This window comes from Glycine soja, chromosome 1, assembly GCF_004193775.1.
Source record: "Glycine soja cultivar W05 chromosome 1, ASM419377v2, whole genome shotgun sequence".
In the NCBI taxonomy this organism is placed as follows: domain Eukaryota; kingdom Viridiplantae; phylum Streptophyta; class Magnoliopsida; order Fabales; family Fabaceae; genus Glycine; species Glycine soja.
In genome coordinates, this window is record NC_041002.1 from 18234999 (window position 1) to 18249428 (window position 14430).

General features: G+C 31.5%; 1 protein-coding gene across 1 annotated transcript; it reads right to left on the reverse strand.

The window, feature by feature from the left end:
• Nucleotides 1-437: 437 nt before the first annotated feature.
• LOC114412790 lies at nt 438-2764 on the reverse strand. The gene is made up of 3 exons (XM_028376872.1): nt 2760-2764; nt 792-2432; nt 438-702 (listed from the first exon to the last, which is right to left on the reverse strand). Exons 1-3 carry the CDS (start codon nt 2762-2764, stop codon nt 438-440), a joined length of 1911 nt encoding a protein of 636 aa, XP_028232673.1.
• Nucleotides 2765-14430: the final 11666 nt, after the last annotated feature.

Consider the following 14430-nt stretch of genomic DNA (forward strand, 5'->3'; position numbering starts at 1 on the left):
AACCACTGAAATTGACCCTTACAAAGCAACTGGGTGAGAGGTGCTGCCATTTTTGCATATCCTTTAATGAATCTTCTATAAAAGCCTACCAATCCGAGGAAGCTTCGCAATGCTTTCACTGATTGCGGTAGAGGCCACTCATGAATAGCCTGTAACTTTTCTGGGACTGGTTCAACTCCATTGCCGGAGACGAGATGTCCCAGGTACTCCAGTTGGGACTGGGCAAAAGCGCATTTGGGTCGTTTCAAGGAGAACTTCCCTGAAAGCAAGAGCTTGAACGCTGTTTCGAGGTGACCCACATGGTCCGCCATGGTTTTACTATAGACCAACACATCATCGAAGAAGACGATGATGAATCTGCGTAAGCAGGGCTGAAAGAGCTGATTCATAGTAGCTTGAAAGGTTGATAGAGCATTACACAAACCAAAGGGCATTACTCAGAACTCGTAATGCCCTTGATGGGTTCTGAATTCCGTTTTGTGAATATCATCATCTTTCATAAGGATTTGGTTGTAACCATGCATTAGATCCAACTTAGAGAACCATCGTGCCCCGCCAAGCTCGTCTAACAACTCGTCAATGGTTGGTATAGGGAACCTGTCGCGAATGGTGATGGCGTTGAGAGCCCGATAATCGACACAAAATCGCCATGATCCGTCCTTCTTCTTCACCAATAACACTGGTGATGAAAAGGGACTGGCGCTGGTTCGTATGAATCATTTATCCAACATTAAGCTGATCTGCTCCTCTATCTCTTTTTTCTGATAATGCGAATACATATATGGTTTCACGTTGACTGGTGTTGCTTCTGGAAGGATGTTAATGGCGTGGTCAGTGTCTCGTGAGGGTGGCAGTTCCAGGGCTGAAATAACTGTGAATACTTATTAATCAGCTCCTCAACTTTGAGAGGTAACGGGTTGATATCAGGTTGTGAGGTTTGGCAAGGTTCCAACTGAATGTGAAACATCATACTAGTGCCATTTGTATGTATCATACGACGAAGCTGAGAGGAAGAGATAGATTCAAGAGCCTGTTCATGTTCACCACGTAGTTCCACAAGGTGACCGGCGGCCATGAATTTCATAGTGAGGGTGGTGTAATCCGTCAACACCGGTCCCAGCGTTTTCAGCCATTGGACTCCCAAGACTAAATCAGCACCACGGATAGGTAAAACATGGAAATCGATGACGAAGGAGTGTTGCTGGATAGTTACCTCAACGTTAGGACACGTGTGCTGGCACTGAAGTTCCTCGCCGTTGCCCACCGTGACCCGCAAAGGTGAAGTCACCGTTGTCGTTAATCCTACTGACATAACCACCCTGTGGTGCACGAAATTATGTGTGCTACCACCATCGATCAATATGCTTACTGGTTGGCCACGAATATACCCTTGCATCCGTAATGTTTCCAGTACCACGTGTCCGGATAAGGCATTGAAGCTCAACTGCGCAGGGGGTGGCTTCGGTAGGATCTCTGGCAAGGTGAACTGTGGATCATGGGATTCTGGTACTTCCTCACTATCCTCCATAATGAGCAGGAACAAGGAGGGAGAACACTTATGACCGCATGAGTATTTTTCATCACATTGGAAGCATAATCCTTTTTCTCTGCGCATTGCTAATTCCTCCGACGTGAGACATTTAAAAGGAACTGTGGACGAGTTGGTACGCGTCGGTGTAGGTAACAATGGAGTAGTAGATAAGGGTGCAGATGCTGAATGTTGGAGAGAGCTTGAAGATGCTCCTGCAACAGGTCGAAACGCTTTTCGAGCATCGTTTTGCTTCTCCTCATGTAACTTAGCGTAAGCTACTGCTTGACTTATGGTTGCTGGTTGCATGACTTGAACTTCCCGGCGAATGGAAGGTATCAAACCCGAGATAAAACAGCTTAAAGCCATGGGAGCAGGTAAACCGATAATTCGATTAGCTAGAGTTTCAAAATCGGAGAGGTAACTGCTTACCGTCGACCTTTGTTGGAGCTTGCATAGCAATCTCGTTGGATCCTCATAAGTGGTTGAAGCAAATCGTGAGTGGAGGGCATGAAGGAATGCAGGCCAGGATGATAGTTGACCATTTCGGTGCATCCATTGGAACCAAGCTAATGCTTGTCCTTCCATGTAAAATGATGCGATGGTGAGCCTCTCATGATCTGGAGTTGTGTGATACTCGAAAAATTGCGTAATTTTAAAGATCCAACCAGTAGCATCGGAGCCGTCGAACTTTGGCACATCCAGCTTCATCCGATGCGGCACTGCAATAGATCCTGACGCCGGAAACGAAGATACCTCAGGTTGTGCTTGCGAAGGATTGAATCTACTAGCTTCAAGATGTGCTAGTCTCTCCGTAACGTCTCCATCTTTGCTTCCACCATTGTCGCGAATTTCGCGAACAATTCCTCCATTTTTTCCGATGATAAAGCTTTCGATCTCGTGCCTTCAGCCATGCGTCAAACCTTGTGCTCAATGAAAGCACCAATGATACCTAGCATTCGAGGGCTAGGAAACCTCCCACTGCGCGTGCCCCACGAGGAGATTGAAACTCGGGGAGAAGAAGGAACGCAGGTTCAGAGAAGAGAGGGAGAGAAGGAGTTTGAGAGAAAGAAACTTCTGGAATTCTTATTATGTCCTTTGCAAGTTAGTTACAGCTTTTATAATGGAGGACCCATGCTTAACCATTTACGGTTAGCTGTTATTGCTAAGCCCTAACAATATGAACAATACGTAACTACCTTTCCCGCCACGTTCTACCCACAACTTGTACCCCATTTCCCAGCCTTTCCTACCCTAGTTGATAAATATCCCAATGCTTGGGTAACTGCTTCATCCTAGCTGAGCGTCTTTGGTGCGTAGCTTCATCCTCCACGTACGTATCAGAATCCTTCTTTTCCTAATAAGGGAAGTCCATCAATAGAAGGCATATCCTTAGAAGCTAAGGCTCCAATGGAACTTTTCTCTCTTTACTAATATGATGGCAAACAAAGAGTTGTTCAACCTTTATTAATCAATCTAGTTAGGCCTCAACATTATTTTTTTCATGGAAATATAGGAAGCTAATGTTAACCTCTTGGGGGGTGTCACACATCCTAAAAACTTATGAAATTTTTTGTAGCAATAAAAAATGGAGGGATATAAGAAGTGTAATATATAATGTAAAGAAATTTTAGAAAGAATTTATGCATATATATATATATATATATATATTTGTGCTGAGGAGGACAAAGCCCAAAAAAACTAAACAGGGACACGACGAGGCACAGTCCCATAGCCTCTCTAAGAATCAACTGGTTACACCACACTGGTGCATCCTGAAAAACATAAAAATCAATAGGCTGACAATGAGCCCAAGAAATTCTACGGAGACTTACCCGAAATTCTTGCTAAGTAATTCTGCCTACGGCTCCACTATAGAATACCCACTACAAATATTATATTTATGCAAATCTTTGAAAACTTAGTTGAATTATTTATATTATTGATTATTGATTAATTAATCGTGTTATATAATATTATTAAAACCTTTTATCATGCTAACTACTTTTGATTAACCAAGCTTAACAATTACGTACCAAAGTAACATTGTTACGCATTTTAATTTAATAAATATTATTAATTATTTTAACCTCAGAAATAATATTATTATTTTATTGAATTAATTGCACTATTTGTCCCCAAAAAGTTTTACAATATCGTAAATTTTATCCAATTTGTGTCCCTCAATTTATAAAACATTACAAATTCAGTGCTCGCATAAAAACTTGTCGCAAAATTTCTAAATAGTGGAGAATTAAAGAAAAACCCTTTGCAAAATGTCTTAATTGTGCTGATTTTTCTACCTATAAGAAGAAAATTTGAGATGTTTTGTAAATTTGAAGGGAAATTTTGTGAATTTTTTTTAGGCCCAAAATTTGCAACAATGTGAAACTTTGAACACAAAAAATATTATTGAGTCTATTTTATTTAATGTGTTTAAAATATTATATATGTTTGGTAAAGATATTAATTGACTAAAAATGCCATAGTATAAAAAAAATTCTTTTTTTTCTTCTTCAGAAAATAGGTGATATATTTGGTAGTGTAAAAGTAATTTTACACCATCATCCATTTACAAATTGGCATGTAAGATAGGTTTTTCTACATTGATAATGGTTATCTTAAAAATGATATTAAAGATAATTTTTATTGATTGACAGTTATAACCATTAATTTTTTAGAGTAAATAACTTATAATTTATGAACTATGCATTCACAATGACAATTTAGCTCCTATATTTTTAAAATGATCAATTTAATCATCAAATATATAAATATTGTGATAAATTAGTCTAATCATTAAGCATATTAACAATTTAAACCTTAAAGTATGATATTTAATTTGAGAGTAGTCCTAAAATTATACTACTTATTGACAAATTGATCTATCATATACATGATTTATAATAAATTATTGAATTAATTTATGACAATATTTATATATTTATAGGCTAAATTTATCATTTTGAAACTGTAAGAATTAAATTCTCAGCAAATACATAAGTTAAAAACATAGGTCATTTACTTTGTTTTTCATTTGAGTGACACGCAAAGTTCATGGCTTTGGAGTCACAGAAAAGAACAAGAAGAAAGTCACAAATACACTGCGGAGTGCACATGCAGGAATAAAAATAATGCTGAAAAGAACGAAAAGCGAGTTTGGAAGAAGCAGAAACTGCCTTAATTGTTGCCAAATATTTGGTGAGCCTGTCTAGTAGTGATGCAGACAGTCACCCACGTGAGACGCGGTCTGTAACTGTGAACCGTTGGATCATCCACGTGGAACGAGTTAGTTTGTTCAACCGTTAATAACCTTCATTAACGGCTACATTAACGAACAAAAAAGTTTCTAATTAATCCCTTTCACCACGATTCGTATATCCTTGAAAGAGACGACGTCGTCCTTATACGACTATATTCACCGACCTATGTCACCCTAAAAATCAAAGTGGGTCCCAAACGCCCATGTGCTTTAAATTGCCCCTTCTGTAAATCCTTCCACCAAACACGTCAATGATGTTAATTCGTGAAAAAAAAGTGACTTATTTGTTACATTAAGTCTTGAAATATTTGTTTATGTTTTTTTTTTGTTATTTTTTGTTTTTCTTTAGTTTGACTTGATAGGTTATTTTGTTTTAAATTTGTCTCTAAAAAAATTAAAACAAAATGTTTTATAATGTAACTGCTACCGATGGGTAAATGCTTTATAATCTGGATCTAGCTTATATAAGTTCAGTGTCAACTTTTTTTCTTTTGAAAGAAGTTCAGTGTCAGCTTAAAAATATAAATAAAAAAACTGTTAATTGTAGATTCTTTGTTGTCCATTAATTTAGGATTATATGTTTTTCACTCCCTTGAATATATGATTATAAGTGGGTACTCCTCGTGTATCATCTGCTCATTTTCTTTTTTAATGAGCTCTATTCAATTGATTGAATAGGGTGTGCCAGTCTTTGATATTATCTTTTTTCACATGATTATTATTACATATTAGGAAAGTCCATTAAATTATTAGAAGCATTTAGTAAGATATGTTTTAAACTCTATAAATGAAGTTTTCTCTTTAATGAGTAGACAATTAATGCGTATAGTTTTCTTTTCATATACCATCTAATTATTGCTATAAATACAGAACAAATTTATGTAATTCATCGTCATTCTACATTTTTTCATTCAATCAATTTTGATGTCATTTTCTTTTTTATTTTTTATTATTGTAATCATATTATATTATACTATTTTTTATGTTTGTTCTAATTTTAAATTATTTTCTTTTGTTAAAGGAATATGTTAAATTTCCTAACCATCAGGTAAGTTCTCTTATATATATATATATATATAAAAGGAAGCAGACGGGGTAGTTTTGGAAAAAATAGTTCGAATAATGCTGTGAAAAAAAAGAGACTTTAATTGATTAAAAAAATCTAATCAAATCAAAATTAATGAGTAAAAAAAATTATTAGGATATAGGAATTAGTGACAATTTAAAAACGTCTATAGGCAATATATTAAGATTAGTCTATGCAAAAGAAAGAAATAAGAAGTTTGATTGGATAGTATTAAATCAACTTAATCACCATTATTTTCTTCGCATGAATTTAGTTTTAAAAATTAATTTATGCAAATAATTATTTTTTTTATTTATTATTTTCTTGCCTAAATAAATTATTCAAGATTTTTTTTCACTGAACAAATTTTAAATTTCATTTATATATTAATATGTATATATCAATATGTTAAAATAAAAACTTACATATAAACGAAAGGAAAGTTCAGTGATGAATTTTTTTAAGCAATAAGTACAAAATATTTATACTAAATTCACAGCAATAATATATTTTAACTGATTTTTTTTGTCCAATTAAAGTTAAATTTTTTTACATATATAATTGACATATAATGCATGCAAAACATGCAAATTAAATCAAAATAATCAATTAATCACTATCATTTTTTCCACGTGTAATGACCCGCCTTGTCTCTACAATATCACCATTCTAAACCGTGAAAATTTCAATTTTTAATTAAAAACTCCGTTAATTAGCTTATGAAAAATGACAGTAAATTTTTCACGATATACATTCACCAAACAACACACTATTATATATATATATATATATATATATATATATATATATATATATATATATATATATAGAGAGAGAGAGAGAGAGAGAGAGAGGTATACCAACTTAATACACATCATTCACATAATAAAAAGTAAATTAATTCATACATATAATTAATTTTGTGATTTACATCCTCAATTAAAAAAAAGAATTATGAAACCAACTACGGAAGAGTTGATTAACAAAACACAACTTTTTTCCAAAACCAAATGTCATCATGTCGGCTTGGCGGCTCCACAAAAGAATCTCACTTCTAGTACTCTACTACTGTCATTATGCTTCTACGAACAAAGGTTCACGATCATCATCAGTACCAATCACATAGTACAAAAATTGCGATGGTGAGTTTATTATAAAAGAAATTAATACAGAAATCAAATAACCATAATTAGTAAGAAAATATTAACAAATACCATAAGCATACACAAACATCCATTAGTCCAACATACACTCAACAAGTAGTCATATCATCTATCCATAATTCCAATCAATCATGCTCAGTATGATGCATGCACCTGACCTCAACTCTCAAATGCAATGTGGTACCATTCATCAAGGAAATAGCCTGAGTGTGTCAACACGACACTCTCACTTAGGAAAACTAGACAATAAGTGTCGAGGTCACCCTGTCGTGCACAGGCAACTCTTTCCCTCTCCCACAGTGATCAGCCTGAGTCTCAAGGGAGTTCCAAATTGATTGACATGCCCCCAAGTACAAGTATTCTTCCTCATGAGAAACTACAAGTACTTACTGACAAAATTTATACTATTTTCATGCAATATGAAGTATGAAACATGGGCACCATCAATGCATTGATCGTGGATAATTAAAGATTCTAAGTCATTCCCTTCTAGAGATGCTTAAAACTCTTTAATCACTCTATTTCCCCCCACCACGGATATCCAACAAGGTCATTGCACCCCCCATGTACATACACAACATACATCATCACAATGACATCTTCAACATCTCATCTCAATGTCATTATCAACATCAACATCATCTCATCTCAATGTCATTCTCAACATCAACATCAACATCATCTTATCTCAATATCATTCTCAACATCAACATCATCTTATCTCAATGACATTATCAACAACAACAACATCATCTCATATTAACATAATCATCAATAACAACATCATCTCATATCAACATAATCATCAATAACGACATCATCTCATATCAATATTATCATAAACACCAACATAGTCTCGTATCAATTATTGTCAATATCATCTTCAATAACAATATCATTCTCTACATCAACATTATCATAAACATCAACGTCATCTCATATCAATTAATGTCATCAATAATAATATCATTAGTAAGTCACATTCCGCATATGCATACATACATAGTTCATGCCTGAGATTCACACTCCTTAGGTCTTCAGACAACACAAGTCTAATAAAAACAATAATGTCATTTATCAATAATAGACATATCGCATCTCATTAATCAAAAACATTGTTTTCTTGAAAACTAGCATGCAACAAGGATATGCATACATCCTCATAGTTAGGTTCTATGACCCCAACTGTGGTATTAAAAACTGTAAATTATAATAAACTTTCCTCACCTATCATGAACTCTACATCAGTTCCTCTTTGCGTCGCTCAGAGACCTTTCTCGTTCACGTTCGTCTATCCAAACACAATGTTATATATACCAAATTGAAGTAAATTTAGTATATATTTCAGAAATAAGGTTAATGACAACATTTGGGGTTAATTACCCTTGTCAAAACATAAAGGGCCAAGGGGATTTTTTTCGGATTCTACAAAAAGGAGATGTCATTTCAAAATTTCGATCACGCCAATGTGACCGGAGTTCAATGAAGGTCACAAAAATAACATCAATTTTATAAAAAGATAACTTTTATAATGTCTCATTTTCAAGGGTTTTTGAATCATGCAGGTTTCAAGTTTTGATGATGTCAAAAAGAATTTTCTTGATAATGATTGTCATCATCAAAAAAGGGGAGAATGTGAATGTATGAATACATGGTTTTGATGATGCCAAAGAATAATCAAACAAGGTTGCTTTCAAGATTAATTCAACAAACATTCAAAGGTTAAGCATTGTTTAATTCAAGATCATCAAGCAAACAAGATCAAGAAAAAGATAAGGCATCAAACAATCTCATTGGTTGATCAAGCTTTTGCCTCAAAACACATTGTTTCCAACAACCAAGGCTCTGGTAATCGATTACCAGGCAGTGTAATCGATTACCAGAAGACAATTTTGAAAATAAGATTTTAAAAAGGTTTTTGAATTTGAATTTTGAATCATGTAATTGATTACTAGATGTTTGTAATCGATTACCAGCGACGACACTTCAGAAAACACTCTGAAAAGTCATGACCCTTCAAAATATAATTGTGTAATCTATTACTAGAAATCTATAATCGATTACCAGTGAAGAATTTCAGAAATTTTTTTTTTGAAAAGACACATCTCTTCTAACCATTTTGAAAAGGCACGAAGGGCCTATATATATGTGTGTCTGACTTGGAAAAGCAAGAGAGAGATATTCTAAGAGAACTTAATTGTCAAATGTTCTCTCAACAACTCTTGGGCAAACACTTGCAAATCTATTGAGAATTTATCTAGGAACTTCAAATTGTATTATCATCTCTAAAAGAGAGAAATTCCTCTAGGATCATCAATTTGTATCATCTACTCTAAAGGAGAGAAATCTGTTTGTTCATCTCAGAAAGTCAGTTATAATCAAGAGACTGATTGTCTCTTGGATTGTGAGAATTGTAATTTAGAGACGGGTTGTCTCTTGGAGAATATTGAACACAAGGGTGAGAGATCCCAAGGTGTGTTCAAAGTCTGTAAAGGATTTACAGAGATAGTGGAAAATCTCAAGTGGGTTGCTAGAGGACTGGACGTAGGCATAGGAAGTGGCCGAACCAGTATAAATCGAGTTTGCAATTCTCTCTTCCTTTATCTTATTTATTTTATTACAATCAACTTTGTCTTGCGCAGTTAAAAGAACATTAATAAATTAATTGCTTCTTTTTCTTCTACTTCTTCTTCTGCATTTCGAGTCTATCGTTTAAAAGGGAGTTAAAGTTTGTTAGTGGAAAAATTTTGAAACTTAATTCACCCCCCTCTTAAGTTATTGAGGCCACTTGTCCAACAGGGTTTTTCCAAGGAAGTGAAAAAACACCCTATTATAGTACCCAAAACACAAGATACACTAAGAGAAACTCAAACTAACCAAGAGAAAGACTTAAAAGTCAAGATTACCTCAGAGAAACTATGAAAGGAAGGATTGAATGAATTTTCTCCACCGAACCCTTGATGTGGATTCTGAGGATTTCACTCCAATTAAAGCGTTCCTCTTGGTGTAGGGGTTGGACGGCAAGCAACGGTGGCTCGTGATGCCACCAGTGGTTGTGGGTGGTGGAGAAGAAGGTGTTTGGGTGAGTATTTGGAGAGGAGGAGAGTGAAAAAATCGTGTTTTCCATGCTGAAGAACCTATTTATAATCTGCAGATCTCACTTAGCGGGAGTCCACTTTGCGTACGTAGCATGACAATTCACGCTGAGCGCAACTCCCCTTGCGCTAAGCGCAACAATTCTCGCTCAGCGCAATTCACTCTCGAGTTGGAATTGCGCTTAATTAGCGCGCTTCTCGCGCTCTTCTTGTGCTAATTGAGAGATTAAAAGATGTTATTTTCAAAATCCCAACGGTCAAACTGTGGAGAATTGTCTTAGGAACCTCCAACAAAAATTTGAAGACGATCCAACGGTTAACAAATCAAAGATCATGAGTTTACTGAAATAAGTTTAGGTAAAATTTGAAATCTCATAATTTCAACTTAGCTCAATAAAACTTCACATAAATCAACATCCACATCAAGCAAATCACACATGACTAATTCAAGTCATACCTCAACTCATTCAAGTCAACCATATAGTTAAATAACACGATAAATACAATTAAACATCAATTTATAATTAGCAATATTTTAGGATGTTACACCACGCAAAATAATTATTCGTTTATTTATTATCTTCTCATATAAATTAATTATTCATGTTTTTTTTACCTGGATAAACTTTAATTTTATTTTAGACATTAATATGTATATGTTAATATATCAAAATAAAAATTATATATAAAATACATAGTTATGTTTTTTTTATAAAAGAAAATAGAAATTTACTTAAAGTCACATTAACATGGTGAATTTTTTTCTTATAATAAATTTAATTTAAAATAATTTTTAATGGTTGTTTATATCTTAACTTAAATACTCTATTGAATACTTTGTTCTATGAACATGGAAAATATAAAAATATATAACAAATGGCGATGAATGTTTTTCTCGAAAGTCTTAACAAAAATTTATACTTACTGAATATTTTAATTTCACGATAGTATCAACAGAAATTTCCACTTAATTTATCATATAAAGTATAACACAGAAGGATGAACATTTTTTTTATATCAAATCAGGTAGAAAAATTTATACTAAATTCAAAGAGATAAACTTATTTATTAAAATTTTTGGTCCAATCAAAGTTAAATTTCTTTTATATAATTAATATATATTTAATTACATAAAAAAAATCAAAGTAAATCAACATAATCATTATGCACAAAATTAATGTCTAAATTAATTTTAAGCAAATAAATTATTCATAATTTTATTCTACCTGGAAAAAATTTAATTTTCTTTTAGACATTGATATGCATACGTCAATATATCAAAATAAAAATTACTAATGAAATATTGCACATAGTCATGATCTTTTTTAATATAAAAATAAGTAAATTTTTTCACTTAATTCCCAGGATGAACACTTTATCCGTAATCGCATTAATATCTTAATTATTATGATAAATTTATATTTTTTATTATAATAATTTTAATTTGAATGTAATTTTTATGATTTTCTCTTTCTTCATTTAAATAATTTATTGAATATTTTATTTGATGAACACACGTTGATAAGCTTTAACTTAATATATAGGTGCCCTATATATAAAAATATAATAATCACGTACAGTTAGCCTTCTACGTCGTTGTCCAATCTTAAAATCATTTCAAAACCAGACCTTCGAAGTCTAAACTCGCATGTTACCGTAGTTTACGTGAGTTGCAATCAGAAAGGAAAATGGTGAATATTATACTCCAAAACACTATTATTTTATGGTCACTTTTTAGGTATACAATAATTATGTTTAAAATGCATGTTATAATACAAATGGAGGTAGACTACAGTGAAAGGGGTTAGTCTCTTGTAACATAGTAAATTAATACTTGATTTTTTTTAGAAAGATGCTCATATTTAAAGTATGTTTGATCCAGCTTTTTATTTTTTTATTAAAAAGAAAAATTGTACCAAATACATATTTTACAAAAAAAAACTCTTAAAAAGTAAGTAACATATTTTTATAGAATAAAATTTAAAAACAATAACTTTTAATTAAATTAGTTGGGAGAGTTTTTTATACTACTTACACGGAACTTGTTTATGCATTCCCTTCTTCGAATCCCATCTAGATCAATAATTTTCACTTATTTCTCAATTTGAGTGCTTCGGTGACTTTTGTATGGAATTATAAAGTTAATTTGGTAATTGAAGAAAAAAGTGGAGAATCCCTTCCACCAACAATAAATAACAAATTAACAAATAATATTAGTTGATAAAAGAAACAAAACTGGCCTTTTCATTAAATAATTTTTAATTTATTATAATAAATTATGCTTATTTGTTGTGAGGTCTTCATTTGTTTTATATTATTTTTTTTATATGAAATTGTAGTGCTAATGCCTCATGATAAAATAGAGGCATACAAATTATGTTGACACCCTTCACCTATCAATCCTATGCATTAAACAAATATTATTCCAAAAAATAAAAATAGAGAATACATTGGAGGACCAAACCAAACCCATAGAGAAAAACTAAGAGAAACAAAAAGAAGGCAATCCGAATTTATCATAGAAAAAAAAAAATCAAAGCTAATAAAGGATGGCATATCATTCCACCAAGTAATTTCTATCTTATGATCAATACCATATTTAGCCAATTTATCGGCACATCGATTGCTTTCACTGAAAAATAGGAGAAACTTGAAAAAACATTTGAGAGCAAAGACAAAGACACCTCTTTCATTAGTTTTTAACCTCCCAAGGAACCATTTTAGAATTTTTAAAAGCAGTCAATGTTAAAATTTTCTATTTCACTTGCAGAAAAACAAGATTTAAAAAAGAAACTTAGAAAGCTTTTTGGCAAAGGAAGAAAAAGAAAAAAGATGAGTAGGAAAGAATTATAAAGATAGTAAAGGTTTAAAGGTTTCTTAAAAGTTGTTCAAAAAGATGTTCAAAAAAGATTAAGATTTTTTAATGCAAGTCAAAGTCTTGCTTTTATAGACTCTTCATGTCTGGTCAAGAAAACCATTGGAAGAGTTATAACCTTGAGAAAATCATGTCAAAAGTTACATCTCTTGACCTTTTATTCAAAACTTATCATCGGTAATCGATTACCATAATCATGTAATCGATTACACAATGCATTTTATGAAAAGATGTGACTCTTCTCAATTGAATTTGAATTTCAACATTTAGATACACTGGTAATTGATTACCAATATATTGTAATCAATTACACCATTTAAAAATCATTTGGAACGTTGCAAATTCAGTTAAAAGCTTTTTGAAATCAAATTTTATCACTGGTAATCGATTACAGGAAACTGGTAATCGATTACCAGAGAATAAATACTCTGGTAACTTAGAAAAATTTGAGAAAACTCTTTTGTAAAACAAAAATTGTGCTATGTTTGGTTTTTGAAAAATCTTTTTCAATACTTTCCTTTGTGAAATCTTCTTGATTTCTTCTCTTGAATCTTGAATTCATCTTCTCTTGAATCTTGAAATCAACTTCTCTTAAATCTTGAACTTGTTGACTTAATCTTGAAGTCATTCTTTTGGACTTCTTGTCATCATCAAAACTACTTGATTCATACTTGAATCATTATCATGAAGCTTTCTTTTACAATTTGATGTCAAGTTTTTCAATTTTGAATTACTTTATACTTATTTAATACTTTTTGAGTAATTTATTAAATGCATTTTCATGTATATTGACACTATCAAATTCTATTGAAAACAATTATATTTTATCCTCTAAAAATATTATTGAACGATATATTATACAAGTTCTTTTAATATTTTATCTTTAGTAACTAGTTTATATTTCTCATTTTATATATGGTAAAATATTTTAAATTATATTTCTCATTTTATATATTATAAAATATTTTAAATTATCTTTGAATAGAATTTTATTAATTAAAATAAATTTTTACATTTTTAAAATAAAATTTTAAAATGTATTCACTACATGAAATAATTAAAAAAACGTTAGTAATTAAAATGTGTCAATAATGTATAGTGAAATAAAATTTTGATATTTTAAAAATATTTATAATTTTATTATTTTAATTTAATTTAATTTATATTTTAAAATTTGAAAAATATTTAATTTCTAATTTTGTTATTCATTCTTTGACTATTTTCATTCACTTTTATTATTTATAATTTACAATAATTTAAGTATTTTTGGATCATTTATGAAATTCATTTTATTATATATATAGACATTATTAAATTATGTTTACAGATTCTTTTTTGCATTAGAAAATAATTTATTTTTTCCATAATAAAATATTTGTATATTATCTTTAAAATTAAATTTTATTAATTAAATTATTGTTAAAATTTTTTAAATTAAAAT

What these genes read in the sequence shown, in the direction of transcription:
- LOC114412790 (XM_028376872.1), bottom strand. An exon ending in CAGAAGCAACACCAGTCAAC is followed by an intron (nt 703 to 791) that starts GTGAAACCATAT and finishes CATACGAACCAG; the next exon opens with CGCCAGTCCCTTTTCATCAC.